The sequence below is a fragment of the Sugiyamaella lignohabitans genome, chromosome B (assembly GCF_001640025.1).
Source record: "Sugiyamaella lignohabitans strain CBS 10342 chromosome B, complete sequence".
Lineage (NCBI taxonomy): Eukaryota > Fungi > Ascomycota > Dipodascomycetes > Dipodascales > Trichomonascaceae > Sugiyamaella > Sugiyamaella lignohabitans.
In genome coordinates this window covers 3,984,391-4,008,767 of record NC_031674.1, presented here as the reverse complement: position 1 = coordinate 4,008,767, position 24,377 = coordinate 3,984,391, and the positions used below count along the sequence as shown (strand labels likewise).

Genomic DNA, 24,377 nt, shown 5'->3' with positions numbered 1-24,377 from the left:
TTGAAGTTACATAGTCCAGAGAGTAGAAGCACGAGGCCAGACACGTTTGTAAAGCGCCATACCAACAGTGTCCTGTGATGTGATTTTGCCGTCGAAGGTGGCCTTGAAGTATCCATGAGTACCAAGACTCTCTTTGATATAACCAGAACGTCCCAGCTTGGTGAATAGAGGCACGGCCTTGAACCACAGAATATCCTCCGGATTGAAAAACATGTACCTGATAGTGACAAGCTTTTTGTGAATCTTCAATGGATGTCCAGTGAGAATGACCCTCTTAGCAAGAATACGCGAAACATTTGTATCCATAACACTACCAGTTCCTACAAGGTCAAAAGATGATGCATTTTGTTTGAAATATAAAACAGGTACATTACCCATGGTGATTGGGGCAATAACTGTAGCTGTTGAGGATCTGCCAGGCTGAAGGAAGCGTTCATACTTGTAAACGTTATTCGATGCATTGGATCCAGCTTGGCTGAAAAGTGGGCGGATAACAAGCCTTCTGGGACCACATTGGAGAATGAGGGCATCCTTGGATGCGACCGGTTCAGCGTATTCGCTGTTAGGGGTGATGGATAGATTTACAACTGACAGCTGGTGTTCGTGCTGTAATAGTCCATAAACAACAAAAACACTCTCACCAGTGAATGAAGATGCAATAAACTCGGGGGCTCTAATAAATAATTTAACTCTTGCACCAGGTTGCACCTGAGCTTCCAAAACAGTTTGCTTTGCTACTCTGTTTCTAGTGGCCTTGAAATTGGCAATGCGGGTTAACCCTGACCATTCTTCAGGAGCGCGAGGATCTTTTTCATTGACATCCCAGGTACAAGTCCGCAAATTCTTAAGACCTCTATACCTGTGGAGACGTTCTCTGGCACTCACATTAGGAGGGATTTCAATCTCGTCTGGGAAATCAAGGTCTTCCTTAGCTCTAGCTCTAAATTCTTCTAATTGTCTGCTCTCTTCTTCAGCGCTAAGATCAACGAATAACTCACTTTGTACATCACCTGCCTCGCTGGGTGCGTATTCCGACTGAGTTGTTCTAGATGCGCCAAAACTGTCTTCCTCGCCATTGAGTTCATGCATTTCAGAGTCTGATAACATAGCGTCATCAGCCTGCTCTTCATCATTAGCTTCATCTTCTTCGTTATCAATGATCCAAGTTGCTTGATATTCAGAAGTGCCAGATGGCAATGGCTTGGATCGTTTGTATGACTCCTCAGCCTCACTGTCGTAGTCTTCGTGCAAGTCTTGACGAGTAAAATAGTGATGGCCATCCAAGCGAACACCTAACTGTTGATCCTCCATAGTCTGAGTTTCAAAATCGTTAGAGTCCATATCTTCATCGACAGGCACCAGTTCTTCCAAATTCTCCTGGTTTTCCGAAGGAACTGCAAGGATTCTTTCATCCTCCTCCATAGGTTCCTGTTTATGTTTAGGAACGATGGAACTGTCGACAATCTTTTCAATTTGATAATCACCAAATCCGGGAATATGAACCAAGCGATCAGCATTCAAACCTTTTCCTCTCAAATATCCTTCGACTGTAAGGCTATTGGTATCTCGGTCAAAGCCAACAGATTCAGCTAAAATATAGGGTCTAGCATCTCTCCAGCCAACTCCGCTAGGAAACTTTTGACATAATAAACGAGTAACATTCAATGCTTCAGCACTGATCTCAGGGGCATAAATCTTTTCTGTCGTGGGGAAGAAGTGCGTGAAGTAGCTCAGTAGTGAACCTCGAACATCAGTTTGTTTCTTGGTATTACCAACATCTGAAATACCAGGATTTATGACTGCAATACAGTTGGAGACACCTTGAGATTCAATTGAACGGATGTAAGACTCGCCCAACTCATCAACTTCTGTGGACGACGAAAGTACAAAGATGACAAAATCAGCAACCTTCGCCGCGTCTAGGACATCAATAAAGTTTCTTTTGGGAATGATATATCGCAATTTCTGTTTAAATCTGTCAATGAAAATAGTAGTGGATCCAGGGTTCTCGACCACGACCGAATTAGCATTGTCAGACGCAGCTTCGTTAAGGAGATAGACAACAGAACTAGGGTCACAGTCTTCGGACAAAGGAATAACGGTTACGATTTTAGGTGCAGAATTACGGCCGTCAAAGATTTTTTTGGTCTCCGAGACCTCAATGACCTTTTTGCTTCGAAGTTGATTGGCAGTATTTCTTCGCTCTTGCTTAGACATTACATGAACTCTGCCCTTAATATTGCCTTCTTTCTCAACTTTGCCCTTAGTGCGGGTTTTTAGAGCACTCTTACTAGCATGCTTTGACTTGAATGGCTTGTGTCCATTTTTGACACTTGGCCTATGAGAATGGCCTGCCATCACAGTTCTATTTCACTTCTCCTGTAAAATAATACAGAATTTGAAGCTAGATCTATGTGTATTCATATATATTTTTTTTGCAGATCACCGATAAACTACAAAATTTCACTGTGCGGCGGTTATCAATATCGTGAGGCTTTTGTTATCATCGATCTGGTCAAGGGTTCAGAAATGCACGTCGAAATTGAATATCTTTTTCTAGAGGAACAAATGCGAGTCGCGAGTTTTTGCCGTAATAGGAAATGTGACTGTTAAATGATTTTAGGGCACTCACTCACCACACAAGCTTCACGCACGTTCGTACTGACAAAGTGAAAGCGTTACCTGAAGTCAAGCTAGCAGCAGCAACAGCAACTCTAACCTCAACAAATAATGTGAGTAAGAAGACAACCCGTATCGATGGGATGATTAGAGAGCAAGAGGGAGATAGGGAAATCTTGGATGAATTATCAGAAGAAATTTTGTTGGCTATATTGCCGAGATATCGCAACTGTAAACCTGCTAAATCTGTATCTTGAGTTCGTGTTCTTCAACAACTATTTTCACAAAGCAACTATTTGGGAGGAGGATTTTTAGATTCCCTCCATATGTTAAACCACAATATTATTGTTCAACTTATTTTTGAAGGTTACTATAATCTGGGTTGAATTTCAGAGAATTTGGATTTCCAAGGTGACGGAGCAGTTGCTTTAGAAATTCGTCAACGCTAAGCCAGATATCAGATACAAGATTACTCTACGGCTCGGTTCATTTTTACGTCTATTAAGACCCTCCTTTTTGCTCTCTATCTCTCTATCTTCAACGTCAATTCATCGGGCTTGTTCGACAAGTCAGACACAAGATTTTAGTAACTAACAAATTAGACAATATGGCTCACGAGAACGTTTGGTATTCGCACCCAAGAAACTACGGTAAGGGATCCCGTCAATGGTAAGTAACTATCATAGAAGCGTTCTGTGATTACACTCGAGACTAACCTGTAATCAGTCGTATCACCGGCTCCCGTAACGCCGTCATCCGCAAGTACGGATTGAACCTCTGTCGTCAATCTTTCAGAGAGAAGGCTGCTGACATCGGTTTCGTCAAGTACCGTTAAATTATCGAACTCAACCTATTAGCTGGGACGAGACATAAAATATTTGACTAAAAAGTTGTGCTATAGTAATGTTATTCTATTAACGGCTTAAGAGATGATTTGGATCTCGGACAAGCAATCGAACAGAGTTGGGCTCCGTCCAGCTCTGAGGACAAAAGCTAGTTATAATGCCAGTAATCCGAGTCGAAAGAGATCTTTTAGATCTTAGAAAGGCACTCTTGTCTGATGAACTCCATTCGGCTCTGGACTCTACTCTGGGTGCTGCTCTATGGTCGCCGTAATAATCCGGCTGACCTGAGAAACCCGCTTATGCGCCTCTGACAAAAGATTACACAGAAAGAAGTCCATCCTAACCCAGAAATATATTTTTTCCAGCTATTTATCAGCAGCAATTTAGTATCTAATCTGATCCATTATCCACGCTTTGTGTATTTATTTATTTATTTTTGTTGCACAGATTCGAGAAGAAAGTAATCTGAAGAAATTTACAAGTATCTGAACGAAACGATTATAATGAACGAGATTGTGGTCACTGAGCCCAACAGGGGCGGTGAAGGCGCCCCTCTGTTTACCTGTAATACCTGTGGTTTGACATTCCCTACAGCTGATTTACAAAGAATTCATATGAAAACCGACTGGCACAGGTATAATTTGAAGAGAAGAGTAGCATCTCTTCCTCCTATTTCCTCTGAAATGTTTGCTGAAAAGATGATTAATCAACAACACATTCAAAAGCTTGCTGAAGAAAGAACTGGTCGAGGTTCATCATCCCGAAGCTCTGGCCAGAGACAAGTAACGAAGAAGGATAAAAAGAGAGAAGAGAGACTGCTACGAAAGGCCACTAGCAACAATAGAGCTGCTTCTAGTACATATTCTAAGACTGGTGGCTCAACAGCAGCAAAGGGACCAGCTACTGGTGAAGAGATTTCGAGGCCAAGTAGCCCTGAGGGTAGTGTTGCCAGTGGCATCTCTTCTACTTTCTCTCTCGGTGATCCTGTTGGAAGCCATTATGCACCGAGTGTGACTGATGAGGATTCGGATCTTTATAACGATGACTCGGAAGAAGACACTCATTACACCAAGGCTGAGAATGTGGTCCCTGTGCCTGAAACTAGGGAAGTTAGCGATGACGAAGATCTTGACGAGGACGCTCGTATTGAAAAGGAATTAGCCAGATACAAGGCAAAGGCATTGCATATTCCTCCTAATGTTTGTCTGGTTGATGGTAAGGAGCTACAAACTGTAGAGGAAAATGTTGCCTATATGACGAAGAAGTATGGCTTGTATGTGCCGGAACAGGAGTATTTGGTCGACCTTGAGGGGCTTATTACGTACCTTGGCGAAAAGGTTGGTCTTGGTAACATGTGTTTGGCCTGTTCTTTCCAGGGTCGCAATGTCGAGAGTGTGCGTGCACATATGATTGCTAAGAGCCATGTGCGCATTCCATATGAAACCACCCAAGAAAAATTGGAAGTTTCTGAGTTTTATGATTTCTCATCTTCTTATACCCGTAAATCCAAGGCACCCGCTAATGACGAGGTTGAATATGATGGAAATGAAGATGAGGACGATTGGGAAGAAGTTGATGAGGATGATGATGATGACTTTGGGGATGATGATGAGGTTCCGGAAGACGAGATTGTTGACGACTCAGGATTTGAACTTGCTCTCGCTCCTGGTTTACGCGCTGGCCATCGTAGTTTGCAAAGATACTACAAACAAAGCTTGCGATCAAATGAGATCACTCGAGAGGGTCAAGGAACTGTTATGGCTGTGGATGTAAGGTCTGCTGGTCTTATTACGGCTCGTGATCCTGTTGAAGAAAAGCAGCAGAAGCTTATCTGGAAGAATACCAGAAAACAGCAGAACATCAATTATCGTAGAGATAAGTTTATCAACCAACAGAAGCATTATCGTGATGAACTATTACAGTAGTTGCTGCATATTTTCTTTATTATTGCATATATTTATATAATCTGCATTTATTATTTCTCTCCAATCTGTTCATACACAACCTGTATTTGACTCCTCTCGTCGATTCTAGCCGATAATGACACTTGCCGACTGCTTCCATAAGTTCTGTTTGAATGGTCGCCAGTTTTAGTTAACGCTATGAATAAAGCTGATTTTGTTGTATATTATATACATCATCGATCCAACTTAAAATAAATAATATTATTACATAATAATACAGGCAGGTTTTGGGCCGCCGATTTATTCGGGCTCAACAGTTGAGTAATTTGGTCTAGAAACACGGTCTCTAAAAACTGTCTCTACATGACCGCACAATTCAACCAGATCTTTTAATCCCTTGTTCAGCGCTTGGATAGCAGTGATATCTCCGTATGTTTGGATTCTTAAGTTCATTCTTGCCTCGGAAGGGTGGGGTATGGAATATCCACAGAATTCAACATCTGGGCTATATATTTGTTAGAGTCACGATCAAGCTTATAAGTGCGCCAGAACTTACTTTTTCATAATTATATATCTTAATGCATTTCCTAGCGTGTGGCTCTCCTCTTTGATTTGAAACGAGACAGCAGTACCATCCTCTGAGGCGCCTGGTAGCTATTTCTGTTAGTGTACCGTGATTTGGTTTACGTCTGTGATTTCATCAACCTACAATGACAATCTTTTCGGGGTCTTTAGCTGGTGTGGCATAGTCCTCTGCGACATCCACTATTGAGACATCTCCATCGTTATCAGTAGTCTGTTTCTTTTCTAACTCTGACATTTTGTTTGGTATTAAATTGAACTCTCTGTGAAAACAGGAAAGACCTTGTATGTTGATCAGTCAAAAAAAATATATCTTCCAGCGGCAGGCTCGATATTAGTTGTGCGGCTGCATTGTCACGTGAATCATGGTCCCTGCATCTCGCAAGAGGGGAAAACCCCCTAGAATTCTTCTGATTGAAAACTCCTATCAACAAGCTGAATTGCCAGAAAGTACCATCAGAAATAACAATGATCCATGAGATTAAGCATGGGGCGTCATATATCGGGTTATATCCAACATATAATTTATGCATAAGCTGAGAAACAACGACGCATGTCAATTAATTAGTTCATCTAAATGTAAAATATATTACGCATAGTTAACCCAATCCAAGTAATATTTGAGTCCCACTATCTTGATTAATCTAGTTCTATTCCTTCTTTGATAAATACTGAAGAAGTTTTAAAATTTAGTCTCAAATACGTCATTTTAGTGAACAAAAACTACTTCCCCACCCACTACTGGTAAACAAGACCTGCATTATTTACAAAATAGATTACTCGTTACTATGGTAATATCGGTTGTCTTCTAGAACTATCTGACTGATGAAATATAGCACATTTTACTCCCAACACACGATTTCTTATGAAGGGCTCAAATAGAAGTTAGATCCTACTAGTTCAGTAACAAGCCTGCGAACGACCGGTAATATCTGGGTTAGGTTTCTGGGGTAGTAGCTCAGTGGTAGAGCGTTCGCTTCGCACTCATTAGAGCTCCGTAAGGAGGTGACTGCGAAATGTCCCCGGTTCAATCCCGGGCTGCTCCATTTTTTTGTTTTGCACTCCTCGAACACTCGGTAAACCTCTAAACTAAAAAAGAAATACAAGAAGTTGCAATATATTCTAGAATTAAGAATTTTGCTAGTCAAATTCATGCCCGGTTACTCGTTGTCCGAACTGCCGGTATCGTCTGACATTTTGCAGTATCCTCCTCGGCCCAAGTTTCACCCCATTTCTGTACAGTTAAGCGGCACGGCAAAAAACTGGCCCGGTCGCGTCGGCCCTTTACTCTTACCCCACAATCACATTATTGCATATAAATGAACTACATTTGTGCTCAGACCGTTGAAATAACTATAGCTATTTCTTGAATTATAGAGATGGCTCTCCAACCGAACCTGACGTCCAATGTGACGATTAATGGAAAAGATTACAACACCTACACAGAGCCATCAGTTGCTTTGGCTGGAGAGCGTGCTAAAACCAAGTTTGATGTCCGACAACTAACATACTTTTTGGACGGCGGTAAAGAGATCACTGAAAAGCTGGAGTCATTTGCAACCACCATCGAGCGAGATCCTACTTTCTCAAATGATGATAGCTATGACTTGCCTCTCGAGAAGGCTCGTGAGGTGACGATGAAGCATGTTGCGAAAGTGGCAGAATATACCTTCCAGGTGAGCGGTGATGTTCAAGAAATTGCCCGAAGAATGTCAATTGTGTCCTTGGTTAGTCAAAGCGCACTGACTAGAATCAGAATTTACCTGGGCCTATTTATGAATGGTATCCGAGGATCAGGCACTGACGCGCAAATCTCATACTGGGAATCGAAGGGCGCTAGCAATGCTAAGAAATTCTATGGATGTTTTGCGATGACTGAGCTGGGTCACGGTTCCAATGTCGCTGGTTTAGAGACTACTGCAACATTTGACCGTCAAACTGATGAGTTCATTATCAACACTCCTCATTCAGGTGCTTGTAAATGGTGGATCGGTGGTGCTGCTCATACTGCCACCCATGCGCTTGTATTTGCGAGATTAATTGTTGATGGAAAAGATTACGGTGTCAAAAACTTTGTAGTTCCTTTGCGCAATGTTCATGACCATAGTCTCAAACAGGGTATTGCTCTGGGAGATATCGGCAAGAAGATGGGTAGAGATGGCGTTGATAATGGTTGGATCCAGTTCTCAAATGTCCGTATTCCGCGTACCTTTATGCTCATGAGGTACGCCAAAGTCGACCGCAACGGTAAGGTCACTGAGCCCCCAATGGCACAATTGGCATACGGCCCTCTTATAATAGGTCGTGTTAACATTTCCTTAGACTCTTTCAGTGTGGGAAAAAGGTTTATCACAATTGCCATTCGATATGCAGCAGCTCGGAGACAGTTTGGATCAGATCCCCACGCCCCTGAATCGAAGATTTTGGATTACACGCATCACCAAAGACGACTGCTACCACGACTTGCTTACTTATATGCTATGAAGGCTGGTGTTGATGAGCTCCTTGACCTTCAATACTCTACCACAAGTAAACTAGACAACCTGCAAACAAGTTCTGATAAGGCTACTTTGAGCTCGGTATTAGCTGATTTGAAGGATCTGTTCGCCCAATCAGCGGGAATCAAAGCATTCTCAACCTGGGCTACTTCGGAAATAATTGACGAGTGTAGACAGGCGTGCGGTGGCCACGGTTACAGTGCTTACAATGGATTTGGCCAAGGATACGGTGATTGGGCAGTGAACTGTACTTGGGAAGGTGACAACAATGTTCTCTGTTTATCTAATGGCAGAGCGTTGATCCAAAAGGGACTGAAGAAAACTCTGCCAGTACGTTGTAAATCACTTGGTAGACGTGATATTCGGGACTTTGATGTAATTCTTGAAGCATGGGAGTCTGTATCTTCTCAAGCGATCAATCATGCGGTTGCACTATATCGAGAATTGACCAAGTCCCTCAACCCCACTCAAGCATTTGAAGAGTTATCTCAACACCGCTTTGAAATTGCTCGTATCAATACTAGATATTTCTTTGTTCGGGCATTTATTAACAGAATTCAGAAGGCAAAGGATGATGGTACTGATGGTAGCATCATTGATGTCCTTTCTGATTTGGCCAGGTTATTTTCTCTATGGTCCATTGAGAAAGAGGGCGCTTTCTTGAAGTATGGATTCATTACATCTGATCAATTGGATCAAATCACTGATCATGTTGATTCTTATTGCAAGCGTGTACGGGAACAAGCAATCGGTTTGACTGATGCCTTCAACCTCAGTGACTTCATGATCAACTCGCCTATTGGAAATTATGATGGTGATGTTTATAAGAATTATTTTTCTAAGGTCACAAGAAGGAACAATCCGAGAAAGAATTTCAAGGCACCATATCATGATCAGCTCATTAAACCTTTCCTTTTCAGAAAGGAGGATTCACCTATCGACCGGTCGGAATTGGAGTAAGACATCTATATATGACATAACGTAAATTTTAATAATTATAACTTGCCTTGAACACCATTTAGCTGAATTAATTCCGCAATCCTCATGGCAATTCCATGTGACATCTCGTATCCCATTCCGCCAGCACCGTAAGCATGTATAATAGTGGAGTTACCTAAACTCTCTTTTTCAAGTCGAAAGCCTCCATTCCTTGCAGGTCGAAATCCAACATTAATCTTTTGAATATCAAACGAACCGTCAATCAAGAGTTCTGGAAACAGCACTTTCGCTCTTGAGATAAGATCATCTGTATCTATATCTCGGACTGAAGGATATTCATCTTTAACTTGTTTAGTGCCTCCGATGATATAACCCCCATTGAGCGGCCGGGGAATTACGAAAGTCCATTTACCATCAGATGGTTGATGAGTTATTGTTTTTCCAGCCAGTGGGCATTCGTAAGGTCCTCTTACTAATAACGTCTGCCCTCTTATACTGAAGCATTCTGGATCATAACCTCCATTCCATTGCAGACCCTTTCCAGTAGCATTTACAATGAGTTTTGAACCAGGACATACATCGTATGCCTCCCTTAATGACCCCAAGCGCTTTCTGTAAAATCGTACTCCCTGTTCAAATTGGAGCTTTCTATGGAGATATTCTAAATACTTTGGAGGGTCCAAAACCCATGTCCGATAAGAGCATGCAAATTTTGTACCATTGGGGACGCCCTCGGAATTTGGATCGATACACTTGAAATGTGGAATATCTTCATATCCTTCACCCTTTAAATGCTTATTAGTTGGACAGTCAATATACTCCACTCCCTGGATGAACTTAATCGAAGATTCGGGGTGTGCTACAGCGAGAGTCTCAAAGTGAGCTAGGGTCTCTCGAGTATAGCCTTTTTCCACTAAATCTTGAGCTGAGAATGAGGGAAACGGGCGGAAATGGGCACCGGCCCATGGAGATGCATATTTTGCGACTTCAGGATCACCTGGAAACCAGTCAGCAATAACAAGCACTCGATATCCTTTCCCAGCCAATACGACGGCTGTTGAGAGGCCCACAACTCCTGAACCAATAACAATAATCATGCTCCTGCTAACTTATATAGCCAAATTGTGCATAGCATGAACTGAAGGGGAGTTTCTTATCTTCGAAGACATGCAACCCTCACCGATTAGATATGCCTTAGGCGCTGTATCGTGCCAAAAGCCGAAAACACTATAGGCCTTAATATGTTAATATTTCTGCCTGAAAGCACTTCCTGGCTGTTTCTGAGCCAAAAATAGCCGAAGGGAGACAGAAAAAACACAAGAATCTCGCTTCTCTCTGAGTGAAACCAAATTGATCTCATGCAGCATTCTCAGGGGTACTCTTACTTTAGATGCAGATGGATTTGAATGCTATTAACCGCCAATGCCGACTGCCAGTGGGTAAACAAAACATCGGACTCTTTATTTGACTTGATCATAATCTTGCAACACTTGAAAGCCAATATGGTTTTGTTTTTCAACAAGCTCTCTTTGGCATTAGCTGTCAACGGGCTTATGCTACTGCAAGTGAATGGTCATCAACATCATCACCGAGAGCAACAGGTTCTGAGTCTCAAAGTGAATTCCACCTCGAGTCCTCTAGTTTACGAGAATGGTATTTATAACTTGGGCGCAATTGAAACACAGATTCAAGTAAGGCATTGTACTAGAAGTCTATAAATAACAACTAACATTTTAGAAATGCTCAGTAGTGCAACAACTGCAGCAATTGGATGATAATGGAGCCGAATCAGATCAATTCCTGGCGCCCTGGTTCGATATGCTCTTCCCATTTGGCCCAGCCATGAATTCAATTCTAGCAACAACATATATTTCTGGTCTACCAAATCTCATGCTAGTATTTTTGCCAACACATATAAGCCCGATTATTCAATCTAGCTTAGTCTCTTTTGCTCTAGGCGGGCTACTGGGTGACATCTTTTTGCACTTGATTCCTCAGATTTTCTTTGGGGATCATCATCATGGAGTCCAATTCGTTATATTCGACGAAGGTAGAAATTCGATTTTGGGAGTTACTCTGTTTATGGGCTTTCTGTTATTTGTTGTTATTGATAAGACTATGAGGGTTTTTAGTGGCCAAAATGGACATAGTCATGGTCATGATCATAGCCATGCTCACGACCATTGCCATAGCCAAAAGAGCAAGCATGAAAAAGAATCAGAACAAACCTTGGAAAATATTGCAATTGCTTCGGGTAGCAAGAAGTCAAGCTCTATATCATCGATTAAAAAGAGAAATAAAAGTGAAACAGATGAGTCCAAAAAAAGGGATCAAACTTTTGAAGAAGAGGCTAGGCATAGAGAGTCAGCGGTGTCTAATCCAAGCACTTCGGCAACATTATCTGCTTATTTAAACATGATAGCTGACTTTTCACACAATATCACAGATGGACTCGCTATGTCAGCATCATTCTACGTTGGCCAAAATATTGGTGCTTCGAATTGCTTTGCAATGTTCTGGCATGAGGCTCCACATCAAGTTGGTGATTTTGTTCTTCTGTTACAGGGAGGCTTTAGTAAAAAGAAAGCGTTAAAGGCTCAGTTTGTCACAGTGTTTGGTGCCTACCTTGGGACTATGATTGGGATCGCCTTGAACTCTTTTGCATTACCATTTGCGACTAACGCTGAAACTGCGCGGGCGTCTGTTGCGCCTGGTATATTTGGTTCCAATGTGATGATCAGTGATCTCATGCTGCCATTTTCAACTGGCGCTTTTCTCTACATTGCCACTGTGGGCATTCTTCCGGAAGTCCTTCATAGTGAAGAGGATGTAAATACTACTAAAATGGGGCATGCCGTTAAATGCATATTTCAACTTGTTTCTGCATTAGGTGGTTTATATATAATGTTCATATTGTCGTAAATTGATTTTGTGAGCCAGGTGATCGTCAGGTTTAATATGCATCTTACATGTCTCTTGCAGGATACTGCTGCAGATCAAAAGAATCACGTTGACCGGAATAACTATACAACACATCGAAGCATCTGGGTTCATGAATATCTAGATCATGCTAGTAATAACATTTACAATAGGCAATTTATTGTTATCTATCACCCTTTTTGCGGCAACATTTAGCCCCAGTGTTGCCCTCAGTCGCCAACCATAGTATCATACCCCAAAACACTCGTTACCATGGCACACAGGCAACAGGGAAGAAAAGCGGACTTGAATTCAATGGATTCTTCTACAACTTCTGATTCTAGGTAGAGACTATTTCAGAATAAAGACTAGCAAATGACTTTTTTTGAGTAGTGCAATAATTTGATTAAAAAAAAATCGTGGAATAGGACTCAAATTGTCTTTTGGACATTCTAACGATACTCCTCTAGATTTGAAATTCCTGCAACCAGCTACCAAGGACTACGGAAATCATGAAGAGAGTGCGAGATCACTCGACAAAAACTAGATAGGTTTAAGCCGTAACACGAGATTCGAATAACTCATTAACCAAGTCTACGTCGGACATTAAACTGAGTATTATTATCAGCTGCTTTATAGAAAACAACCAACAGGGACTTCACTCAGATAAGAGTCTCTAGCACATGCACTGCACAAACTGACCGAATCACCTACACTGGTAGCTTGTCTACAGCAAAGTGCTACATGAACGTGGGCTGCTTAGGAACCACCATTGAAATCTATAGTGCTTAAGTTCTCATTATACAACCTGGAATGCAAGTAATCAATTGCAATTCCAACGACATAATAGTAAAGCTGCTTCCACACTTATTTCTAGGCCAAATCTGAAGGGGAGCTGCTTCTAGACACCATTTGGTCGTTAGATGCTTGTCTTGTAAACCTACAACAGTCGCCCGTCGTACACCATAAAGTGCCGTAAACTACTCTCAATTAGCTTGTCTCAGAACGGTCCTAGGCACTTATCCAAATGTTACCATTTCCACTTTCAATAATACAGGTATTGTTGACAAGTTTTGTTTGAGAGTACTGTTCTAGTCTAGATCTGCAAAGAGATATACTCAAATAAGATATGCATGCCATATTACACATCATAGTACAGCAATTGAGGGGCATTTCCGGTTATCTCAAGTTGCTCCCCTGCATACTCATTACAAACTTTAAACACTTGTATCCACTTCCCTGGGAGATAAGTCTAGGCACAACCTGATGATAGACATATTTTATCCACCGACACTGGTTGCCAGACAACCGTCGCTTTATATGCATGTTTAAATCAGGGAGAGCTTGAACAGGGGTGAAAAATATAACGGAAAGTGGAGGATGTAAGGAGAGGAATTTTGAGGCGTCACTACAGTGCGTTGCTGACTAGGTAACTGAGTAAGAGATATGGGACAGAACCTTCCGCCTTAAATTTCTCATAGCTTTGCAATTCGGGTCAGCCGGTGATCACCGCAAATTGCCGAGCTTTGTTTAGCCGCAAAGGCAGACTATCAACAAGTTAGCAGATTTGCGCGATACCACATTGATTGAAACTTTCAAGATTATCATTACCAGCCTCTTGTCAGGTGCCACGATCCAAAAGAACGCTGCGGGACTCCCATAGATCCCGAACTGCTTGGCTTAACTGTTTTCGTAATGAAATTAATATACTCTTGCATGGTGCATATTGCGTATGAGCCAGTTGAAACCGCCGATAGATCGAGTTTTGTTGTGCCTGGACATCGATTGGATCGGCGTGGAATTTGACGTGTCGTCAGGCGGAACTCCTATGGCTGGTGGCATTCTCGACTGCTTTAGATCTAAGGCATCTTCCCGCTTGTGCCGGCTCCTTCAGTATCTATCAGACAGGTGCTAATTCATTAGAACGAACCCCTTTTTGTATTAATTTTTTTTAGATGTTCCAAGCTTCATATAATTGTCAACTCATTGTATTACTATACATTTTGTTTGAGATACGTTTTACGAATGTCTGTCTATATTCTATTTTGCTAATGGCGGTCCTGCTTTGTTTATTAAAGTTCGAGAGATCTCTAATTGCTTTTACTGCCTATTTTGGAAACATCCATGCTATCGTTATACTGTACCTGCTTGGTTTAAGGTGAGTTGGAGCAGGGTAACGTTGTCGTTGGCATGTAGCTTTGACATGGTAACTAGGTAACCTCAAAGATCAGTAGTAATACTGAACATGGCTAGAGTTGCGAAATTCAGGCTTATAAAGACAGCCGCAAGGGAGATAGTTTGCCTAAAATGAAAATGAAGGCGAACTACGAATAAGATTCGGCAGCAAGAGCAATACTATTACAGTATATATAAGGTTGATAATAAAGGACATGGGAATGAAATGGATGGATGGCATTGTGGACGGATGGAGCTCCAGTTCCAGTCGCGACGTAGGCAAGACAATGCACATGTAGCTCGTACTTTAGCTCAAAATGTTGGAGAGATGCAGCTTAGAATCTTGTCCTGTAGCGAGAGCCCGGTTTGGCAAATAGTATTTATGGAGTATACAACTTAAACCATTATGTCTCAACTTATAATTTATTGCTTTGAACTTCACTCATAATGTGAAGCTTGTAACTTTGGTGAAATAGATAAATAATAATAGAAGCTTTACACTAAGCAGCCCTACCCTTGGGTCTAAGTGGTCGTCCAAGAATGGGCTCTGGTTCACTAGGCTCAAGGAGTCATTCTTCCTATAGTCAGTATATTTTGGAGAGTACACTCTCTTACCATGGAGGGTCTAGTGGAAGAGACACGATAATAAGATATATATCACATCCAGTCGTAAGAAATCTGTTACAAGATAAAAACATCTTACTGACTGTTATGTATATATAAGTGGTATCCAGATATGGGTTTTAGCTTCGGTTTGTTTATTTATTTATTTATTTATTTATTTATTTATTTTCAGGTAAACTTAGACTCCAGTCCGGTAAGCCAACTTTCGGTTTAGACAGCCGCATTGGTCGGTCCACTGTAACGAGTCATAAATGCCGACAGCCTTTTTGTGGAAAGTATACTGGAACGGACCCCACTGAATAATAAGTAACAATTTCCATTTTATTCCTAGTTTTGTTTCAAACCAACAGATTCACTCTCAGGTTAGACAAGTCCCTGTCAGTCTGGTTTGCCCGCTAGGACATATTTGGCAACTGGCTGCTTCGTGCACAGAACCTGCCCTGTTGAGGCATTGTGTTATATTTATCCATATTACTTTTTCTCATTGACTTTATCGGTTCTATAAAAAGAAATAGGCTCGATCAACCATGCATGCATACTTAACAACAAGAAAAGTAAACTGTGGTTAAACCTACTTTTCCTTAGTTGAGGCAGCAGCCCCTACTGGCACTCTCCAGCAAGTCAGGAAAGTCGTCGGCACCTCGACTACTTGGTTGGCAGGCAGCACGTCGGCAAATCAAGTGGGCCGCCAGACAGCAGCAGCAGATGGGCAGCAGCCAGCACCGGCCTGGCACGTAATAGCGCAAAACAACAAAAAAAACAAAAAACAACAACGTCACCTACCGAAACGAACGATCCTTAACCCATGCTGATAGCTTGGTTTCGGAGGGCGTATGAGTTGAGTTTAGTATCAGATCTACTTTCTCTATTACAATTTTTTGTCTTTTTGATTTGAATAATTGGTTTATTCATATTTTGTACTGGAGGGGTGGTGTGTATTTTTTCTATTATTTGTCAGTTTCTCGATAGCTAGTAACTTTTGCTGATAACCTTGGTTGGACAAACTCGAGTCGATACTAATTTTCACGTTGTACATTGTGTCAGACTAGGATCGTTGCTGTAACTTCAGAGACCTTATTAATCACCACGTCAGTAGGCAGCACTGAACCTGGTAAAAAAAACTACAACTTCATTACAGGGTATATTTCTTCCTCGAATCGTCCGACCCGTATCTCGTTGGTCGCTGTAGTTGACTTTGGGCTCTGCACGAGTACTCTATTCGTTCGCTTTTTATAGAACGCCTGGAACGGTTTGGTGGACTTCTATTTTATATCACGCCAAGTGACAAAAGATTTCAAACCTTCTCTATAAAGTGTTGACTTTTTTGCCTTGGCTGAAGTTCAGTTAATTACAATCGCGTTTAAATTTTTCTTTATTGTTTGCTTTGATGCTGGTGGCTCATTATTAGGTGTGGTGTCGTCTCTCAAAAACTTCAAAAGGCCCCGTCTTATACACTTCTCATATTTATTATTGTCAATTGGCGATATCTTCTATTTAAAGTTCTACAATACCCTTCGGATTATGTTGTTCCTATCAAAATTATATTATTTGGTGCTACCAGTTCTCTTTCTTTTAAGTCACACAAATGCTCAGATTTTTATGTGTTCTTCAGAGAACACAGGTTCTTCGGGACAAATGCATGTGAGCCCATATCAATCAAATGGCCTATGTTCACAAACATGCCAAGGTTATGCTTTCGGTGTGTTACAAGACAAGACCTGTTGGTGTTCTAATATCACTCCGGGCTCAGCAGAGTCTGTGGGTGACTGTAATGATCAATGTCCAGGGTTCCCCAGTGACAAATGTGGCAATCTGTTCAAGGGATATTTTGCATATATCTTGTTAGGCACTCCTAGTGGCACCATGAGTGAGTCGTCAAGTCAAGCAACAAGTACTAGTGCTAGCAGTAGTACAAGCTCAAGCTCAAGTTCAAGCTCTAGCTCCAGCTCAAGCTCCAGTTCTAGTTCTAGTTCTAGCTCTAGCTCTAGTTCTAGTTCTAGCTCTAGCTCTAGCTCTAGCTCTAGCTCCAGCTCTAGTTCCTCCTTAAGTAGTAGCTCATCATCACAGGCAACCAGCTCCAGCTCAAGTTCGACTTCCACGCCATCGGCAGCTGTCTCCTCAATCTCATCAATATCTTCAGAAGATTCTTCATCATTTTCGTCGACTACATTATCCACGGTTATGTCTTCGTCGACAGCCGGTGCCAGTGCTGCATCTGAATCTGGTCGCAAGGTAAACGGTCAAGGAGAATCTGCTAATCACTCATCATTTTTTTCTGACAAAGGAAAAGTAGCAGGCGTTTTTACAGCTGTGGCCATAATTATACTACTTCTACTTGGTCTGATATTCTTCTTATGCTATCGTAGAAGAAATGTGGTTGCGACTGGAAAGAGCAGTCCCACAAGCTCATTCAGTGACACAGGTAAACCCGGAGGGTCTCCTCAGTTTGGTGGATCAAATGTTGTTGTTACCAATGGGGGTGCAGCTATTAAGAGAGATCAGTCGAATGCCACGACTCTTGCAGGTTTGAGCTACGACGAAAAGTCCCGCATGGAAAACGGTACAATCATACCTATTGTTGACCAACGATTAGATCCTGGTCAAATGTACCTACGATGGCATGAGAGCGACTCTAGAAGAAGTTTACACGATGAATATGACTATTCTAGGAGGGTTTTAAGAGTCGCCAATCCCGATCATGGTCTAGATAGTTTAGAAAAAGAGGGTATCAATTAATTTATTCAAGGAGACGGCTACTTCTCATCCCAACTTTCAATTTGCATTTTTATGGTTATTTACTACATCTTCTTGTTTTTCTATGTATAATAAAGTCGTATACGTGAATAATACAATTTCAATACATTACTACGATATTGACTGTAAGGTGCCTGTGCTGGTTGAGCGGGTCCTATCGGACGCATTTCTACAGAACTACCCAGTAGTACAGATGCAGAGGACCCGCTTCTAACAATTTCTAATCAATTGACAGTATTATCTCAGAAAGATAAGAAAGAAACTACGCATATGGGCCACATTACCAAAGACCCCTCGCGGATAAACTAACATGCATGCACATGTGGTGCAGCTGACCTTCAGAGTGAGGAATACTGACATTTCAGATCCGAGATCGTTCTCGTATAAGTCACCATCACAAACAATATGCCGATAAGCAGAGATTTGTGTTATTTTTAGTAACTCGTTGCCAGAAATAGCAGCAACGAACCGGCTTAAGGCTCCTGTGACAATGTACCACAGCCTAGAAAGAAGGGTTCTCAAGCAGGGCACATGCAAGGCACCTACCTACCTACAGACACAAAATTAGCATTAAATCTTCTATAGCTAGTTAGGCAAAAAAAGAAAACATATGAATAATTACAATCATGAGAATATCCTATGGAAATAATAATAGTTTACACAGTTAGGCGGACCAAATCTTGAACTCCTGAGGAGCGTCGAGGCTGACAGGTTTCAACAAAGGCTTTAGAGTAGCTGAACCCGGCTTAATTTCGGTAGCACCCTTAGCAAGTGTGATTTGTGGGTTTTCAGCTGCTAGTCGAGATGCTTCCACAGCCAGATCCACAGCCTCTTCACCTTCGGCCTTAACAGCTTGTTGAAGCTTCCGTAATACAGAGTCTGACTGGGATTTAAGGGACAATCTATCGAGATAAAGCTGTTGCCTGGCTTGATCCACTTGTCGCTGTTCAGCTCTCACAGTTGCCTCGAGCTCTTCAAATCGTTTCAGCTTGAGCTCAATTTTTTGCAGCTCAGCCTCTACCAGTGAAGTTATTAATTTTGTCTGTGTTTGGTGTTCTTCGCCAACCAGCTCTTGAGCTTTATTGACGATTCCATTGGTTTGAGTAGCCGGTTTATTAAGAACTTCAATAAGTTTTTCAATCAATGCAGACGAGGATGTGGCATTGGATGTACCATTCACAAGCCCCTTTTTGTTGTTACCAGTGCCATCTGCATTTTCAGAAAAGTAGGGATCTTCAATTGGCATCTGAAGAAACTTCACAATGCAGCTCTCCTTTGTTCTAGACCCAACATGGTACGCAATTGCAGTCCAATCATCCTCATACATTTCAATGGCTTCGAGTAGAAGTAAGATTTCTTGATCAGACCATGTAGCACCATTGGCGAGCTCCTGTTCGATCTTCACAAAGTCTGCGCTTTGCATGTTTGAAGAGAATAAACCGTGCTTGAAACATAACGAGCCCACAGTTTGCTTAGATTGTAGATTATGATATCGAACTTTTGTAACATCATCACCACATGTAAAACAGTTGTAAACTCTAGTATTAACAGCGTTAAATTTCCGTTGGCTGTCCTCTAACAGTGCAGCCGCATCGGCGGCATTATCGTATATGCTCTTGCGAAGAGAGAGATTGAAGGGTAAACTTTTCGATTTCGATTCTTCAACGTCCTCTTCTTTGACCTGCATAGTACTATGCTCAGTAACTTGCAAAGACCGCTCCTCTTCTTTGACTCGAACAGCAGGTTGAAGGCCAAGGGGAGTATCCAGAATAACCTGAAAATGACCCGTGTATTGAGGTCCAATTAGCGATGGGCGCGTTTCTGGGTCAATTTGATAATTGATTAGACCCCATTGTTCGAGGAATGAGTGAACTCTCATAATCGCTGCGACATCTCCAGCCAAATTACGACGACACGCTGTAACAGTCAGGTACTCGGTAGGATTAAGGCGATATGTATCAATCATGAAATCCCTATAGTCTGCATAAACCTCCGGGGTCTTAGTTCTATTTACGCCTGTGAAGAACTCAGGTAATGAACGCTTTTCAATATCATGAATAGCACCTCGATCATACCAAGCAGAGTATGAGGGAATTATAACACGGTATAATTGCTTTGCTAAATATTGACGAGCCTTTTCTTCAATATTTTTCTGAAGGGCCACAGGATCGTATGGCTGTTGCGGTACAGAACCCTTCGATAATTCTTCTGTTTTAGGTCCGTCTGCCTGCTCCGAATCACCATTGGTATTTGCCGAGCCATTAAGATCCGTACTGTTGTCTTCGTCTTGATCTGATCTCGAGCTAATTGCCGGTTGAGGGGCTTCAAGTTGATTCTGAGGCGTGTCATCTGGGTTTGTTTCTTCTACTTGTTCTTTATTAACTCCGGTCACATCCTCTGAAACATTGGAAACCTCGTCATTGGGTACTGTTACCACTTCATCAGATGCTATACTATCATTGTTGGTGGCAACTGTAGTCGTCTCTACCTTGCGTTCGTCATTGTGTTCAATTTCATGCTCAGCGGTGTCGTCAACCTGCATTTTGTCGTCTTCCATTCTTGTATATTAGCTAGGGGACGCGTCTACTTTACTTAAAAGATTGACGATACGTCAAACTAACTGATGTGTTGCAATTATATCTCTCAAAAGACGCGTTGACCCGATACTTAATCTTCACGCGTTAATCTTTCTCTATTGTCGTCGAAAAGGTGATTGCATGTGTCTGACTGTGAGTTATTCACGAATTTCATAGTTTGAACCGACTTGTAAACTTTGCATACACCTCTATAGGAGTTTTATTCGTCTATACGTCATAAGGGCTAGGTAATGAGTATAGTCCTAAGATACCCCCACAGTGTCTGGCAAGTAGAGTATTTGGGCTGGATAAACGATTTGTATCGTTCTGAGCTGTTCTGTGAGCACCTGAGAGATTGTTTCATAAAACAAGACTACTTGGTCCGATGGGAATGGTCTAATGCGTTTTACTCCTTCATTCTACTACCATATGCCAACCGTCGAGACGCTTCTGCTTTAAGATGTGCCTTACAGAATACTTTTACCCACAGTGGAGAAAGCAGTAGTCATGCTTCGATCAATGTGACCATAGTTCGATAGAGTTTTTTTTTAAATTAAATTCCAAAGGGTGGTCGGTATTGTCTTCTCAGTTCAGTATTATGCGAACAAAGCAGGGTCCATGGGTAGGGGTATCTTTGTCACGAAGAAGGTGCGCAAGCGCGTCCGTTAAATTAAAAGATGCAGCACCGGGAAACCAGTAGGTCTATACATTTGTGCGACTGCCTATAGGCTTGGATATAAAAGTGTATATACTCCTGCCACAGACAAAAATGGAGACACCTAGTTCTTCTAAATCGCCTTCTGGCACATCCAGTCCTATAGGAACCCCGGATATCAAAGAGCTGCAGGGACTTCAATCAGATAAGAGATTACAACGATTACAGTTTTTGGTTGAACGATCTAAAATTTACGCGTCTATCTTAACACAGCGTCTGGCAATACCTACTTCTGACTCAAATGACCTTGGGCCAGGAAATTTGGAGGAACAAACTTCAGAGATAAGCACCCCGCCTACTACGCCACCGAGCACTAGGCACCAAAAGGATGTTGAACCTCTCGTTAAAAGGCGTCGTGGTAGACAGTCAAAGGCAGCATTAGCTGCTCAATCTGCAGCCAAATCTGCTTCAGCTAAAAACACCCAGAGAAGTATTTTGAATTTTGTTAAAAAGGAAAAGCGTTCATCTCGAGACGAAGATTCGAACGTTGTGGCAAAAGCTGCCCAAGCCCCCCTTGAACCATCGAAAACAGGTACAGGTCAGCCAACTCTTATCACTGGTGGTACTCTTCACCCTTACCAAGTGGCTGGTGTTCAATGGATGGTTTCATTATTTGAAAATGGTCTTAATGGTATTTTGGCAGATGAGATGGGACTGGGTAAGACTCTACAGGTAATTTCATTTATCGCCTATCTTATTGAACATTCTATTCCTGGTCCCTTCTTGATTGCTGCTCCACTATCAACTATCGAGAACTGGATTAAAGAATTCAACAAATTCGCACCTGGCATTCCTGTCATTAAATACCATGGTACGCCTGAAGAAAGGGCTGAAATTAGGAATAATCACATGAATAGGAAGAGAGCGACCGACAGAGCGTTCCCGATTATCGTTACGAGTTACGAGATTATTAACAATGACGCTAAGTTTCTTGGACATTACGAGTGGAAATATATTATTGTCGATGAAGGTCATCGTTTGAAGAATATGAATTGCAGACTGATAAAGCAGCTGAAAAAATTCGACTCAGCAAACAGGCTGTTACTAACAGGAACGCCTCTACAAAACAATTTAGCAGAATTGTGGTCTTTGCTCAACTTTTTGTTACCAGATATATTTACTGATCTTGAGCTATTCCAAGCATGGTTCGAAAGCGCTGGCTCAGATGATGGAGACTTTATCGGTTCAGCTGGCGATAACTTAATATCAAGTTTACATGCCATTTTGAGACCATTCTTATTACGCAGACTCAAAACAGATATTTCTATGTTCTTGCCCGATAAAAGGGAGTACATTATATATGGCGGCCTAACAGACGAACAAACTGAACTGTATGAGAGAATTTTGCAACGTACGGCAAGGGAGTATGTGGTCGATACAATTTATCAACACCGGGATGCAAAGTATGGAAAAGATAGAAACCGCGCAAAAAAGACTACTGGGAATGGTATGAAAACATCACCACAAGCTGATGAGCAAAGGAACCCAGAAACGGGACGTCCAATCCGTTCCACTAGAAGCAAAGGAATCGAATCAAAACATAGTAGTCCTAGTAGGTCGATTCTTAGGCGTGGTGCAAAGACTCGCGCGCTAGCCAATCAAAGTATTGACGATACTGAGGATGATGACCTCCAGGATGATGACGAGTTCATAAAGTCTCTTCAAGCTAAAGCCGACGCAAGATTATCAGCCAGTATTCAGGAGGAGTATAATGATGAGACTGCAAGACTAATAAAACAAGCGAACAACGAGGCGCGAACTAAAAGCTTCCAAAACCTTGTCATGCAGTTGCGATTAGCTTGCAATTCACCGTATTTATTCTATTATCCTTGGTCGGCAGATGAACCGGTAGACGATAAGATTATTACCGTGTCGGGTAAAATGATGTTGCTAGACAAACTCGCCACAAAGCTTTTAGAAAAGCAACATAAGATACTCATTTTCAGTCAGTTCACCAAGATGCTAGATCTTCTCGAAGACTGGGCTTACCTCAAAAATTGGAAATATTGTCGGATTGATGGGTCGACGGACCAAAAATTCAGACAAGAGCAGATGGATGTCTTCAACTCAGATTCGAGTTATAAACTATTTTTACTTTCGACTAGATCAGGTGGTCTAGGAATAAATTTGACCTCGGCAGACACGGTGATAATATTTGATAGTGATTGGAATCCTCAACAAGATTTGCAAGCCATGGATAGAGTACATAGAATTGGTCAGACAAAACCGGTCGTTATTTATCGACTTGCAACCTCAAATACGGTGGAACAGAAGCTTTTAGAGCGAGCTGGAGCAAAGAGGAAACTCGAACAAGTTGTTATTGAATCTGGCCGATTCAAGGGATTTGGTTTTGAGGGAGCTAATCAAGAGGAAACAGTCGAAAATATGAAGAAAGAGCTGAATAAGGGCAAGGCTGCTTTCAAGTCCTCTATGGAAATCTCTAATAAAGATCTTCAAATTATAATGGACAGGTCGCCCGAGGCCTACCAACGTGCCCGAGATGGTGCTGAGGGACTTTCTGAACACATTGCGTCAATTATATCTGCAACCAAGCCTAAGGGCTTACTATAATTGTCTTCAGCACCAAAATAAATCTAATCTATAGTTCCCCTGAGTAATAGATGTTAGGGTAAGATCAACATTAACCTCTGATTCATTGACTGGTGCTCTGCACCTCCATTGAGAATCAAACATGCTCTCACTAGTTAACTTTCTTCCTCAATCTGAGGGTTGGCTGCCGAAATGGATGCTCTTTGTAGGTAGGAGATATATTGGATAATGACTAGAGTGTGTCAATGATAAAATTTCTAACCTTTGACAGGTTTCTGTTGTATCTGTGTTCAACTCTGCACAGACGTATGTTAGTGGTTTGGCTTTGACGCGCCGAGTATACGAGGCTAAGCCTGAGGAAGTGACCGGTTTATCAGCCCGCACGTTTGGAACGTGGACCATTCTTGCCTCGATCATACGATTCTATGCTGCCTACTCGATTAGCAATCCAACAGTCTTCGATTTGGCCCTCAGCTCCTATGTAGTGGCAGGCTTTCATTTTGTTTCCGAGTGGCTTTTTTTTGGTACTGCGAAACTAGGAAAAGGACTACTTGGTCCACTTGTTGTGGCCAGTGTCACTACTTGTTGGATGGTTCTTCAAAGAGATTTCTATTTGCAACAGTAATGGGCGGATGTACCAGTAGCCGATGTATGTAAAGCTTAAAATCTTCATGACA

At 41.8% G+C, this 24,377-nt stretch overlaps 8 protein-coding genes and 1 non-coding gene across 9 annotated transcripts; 6 read left to right on the top strand and 3 right to left on the bottom strand.

Moving 5' to 3' along the window:
- Positions 1–6: 6 nt before the first annotated feature.
- On the bottom strand, positions 7–2,358 carry TSR1 (Tsr1p; the record flags this gene model as incomplete). Its single annotated transcript, XM_018880370.1, has 1 exon — positions 7–2,358. One exon carries the CDS (start codon positions 2,356–2,358, stop codon positions 7–9), a length of 2,352 nt encoding a protein of 783 aa, XP_018738196.1.
- A 1,609-nt stretch (positions 2,359–3,967) lies between these two features.
- On the top strand, positions 3,968–5,389 carry REI1 (Rei1p; the record flags this gene model as incomplete). The annotated part of the gene is made up of 1 exon (XM_018880369.1): positions 3,968–5,389. The coding sequence occupies one exon, from the start codon at positions 3,968–3,970 to the stop codon at positions 5,387–5,389; it is 1,422 nt and encodes a 473-aa protein (XP_018738195.1).
- A 1,508-nt stretch (positions 5,390–6,897) lies between these two features.
- Positions 6,898–6,996, top strand: AWJ20_3357 (the record flags this gene model as incomplete). Its single annotated transcript has 1 exon — positions 6,898–6,996. It is a non-coding gene; the product is annotated as a tRNA-Ala (tRNA).
- Positions 6,997–7,329: 333 nt separating this feature from the next.
- POX1 (acyl-CoA oxidase) lies at positions 7,330–9,408 on the top strand (the record flags this gene model as incomplete). Its single annotated transcript, XM_018880368.1, has 1 exon — positions 7,330–9,408. The coding sequence occupies one exon, from the start codon at positions 7,330–7,332 to the stop codon at positions 9,406–9,408; it is 2,079 nt and encodes a 692-aa protein (XP_018738194.1).
- Positions 9,409–9,443: 35 nt separating this feature from the next.
- AWJ20_3355 (uncharacterized protein) lies at positions 9,444–10,484 on the bottom strand (the record flags this gene model as incomplete). The annotated part of the gene is made up of 1 exon (XM_018880367.1): positions 9,444–10,484. The coding sequence occupies one exon, from the start codon at positions 10,482–10,484 to the stop codon at positions 9,444–9,446; it is 1,041 nt and encodes a 346-aa protein (XP_018738193.1).
- Positions 10,485–11,469: 985 nt separating this feature from the next.
- YKE4 (Zn(2+) transporter YKE4) lies at positions 11,470–12,309 on the top strand (the record flags this gene model as incomplete). The annotated part of the gene is made up of 1 exon (XM_018880366.1): positions 11,470–12,309. The coding sequence occupies one exon, from the start codon at positions 11,470–11,472 to the stop codon at positions 12,307–12,309; it is 840 nt and encodes a 279-aa protein (XP_018738192.1).
- A 4,395-nt stretch (positions 12,310–16,704) lies between these two features.
- Positions 16,705–17,841, top strand: WSC4 (Wsc4p; the record flags this gene model as incomplete). Its single annotated transcript, XM_018880365.1, has 1 exon — positions 16,705–17,841. The coding sequence occupies one exon, from the start codon at positions 16,705–16,707 to the stop codon at positions 17,839–17,841; it is 1,137 nt and encodes a 378-aa protein (XP_018738191.1).
- Positions 17,842–18,523: 682 nt separating this feature from the next.
- RSC8 (Rsc8p) lies at positions 18,524–20,416 on the bottom strand (the record flags this gene model as incomplete). Its single annotated transcript, XM_018880364.1, has 1 exon — positions 18,524–20,416. The coding sequence occupies one exon, from the start codon at positions 20,414–20,416 to the stop codon at positions 18,524–18,526; it is 1,893 nt and encodes a 630-aa protein (XP_018738190.1).
- A 788-nt stretch (positions 20,417–21,204) lies between these two features.
- IRC5 (Irc5p) lies at positions 21,205–23,721 on the top strand (the record flags this gene model as incomplete). The annotated part of the gene is made up of 1 exon (XM_018880363.1): positions 21,205–23,721. The coding sequence occupies one exon, from the start codon at positions 21,205–21,207 to the stop codon at positions 23,719–23,721; it is 2,517 nt and encodes an 838-aa protein (XP_018738189.1).
- Positions 23,722–24,377: the final 656 nt, after the last annotated feature.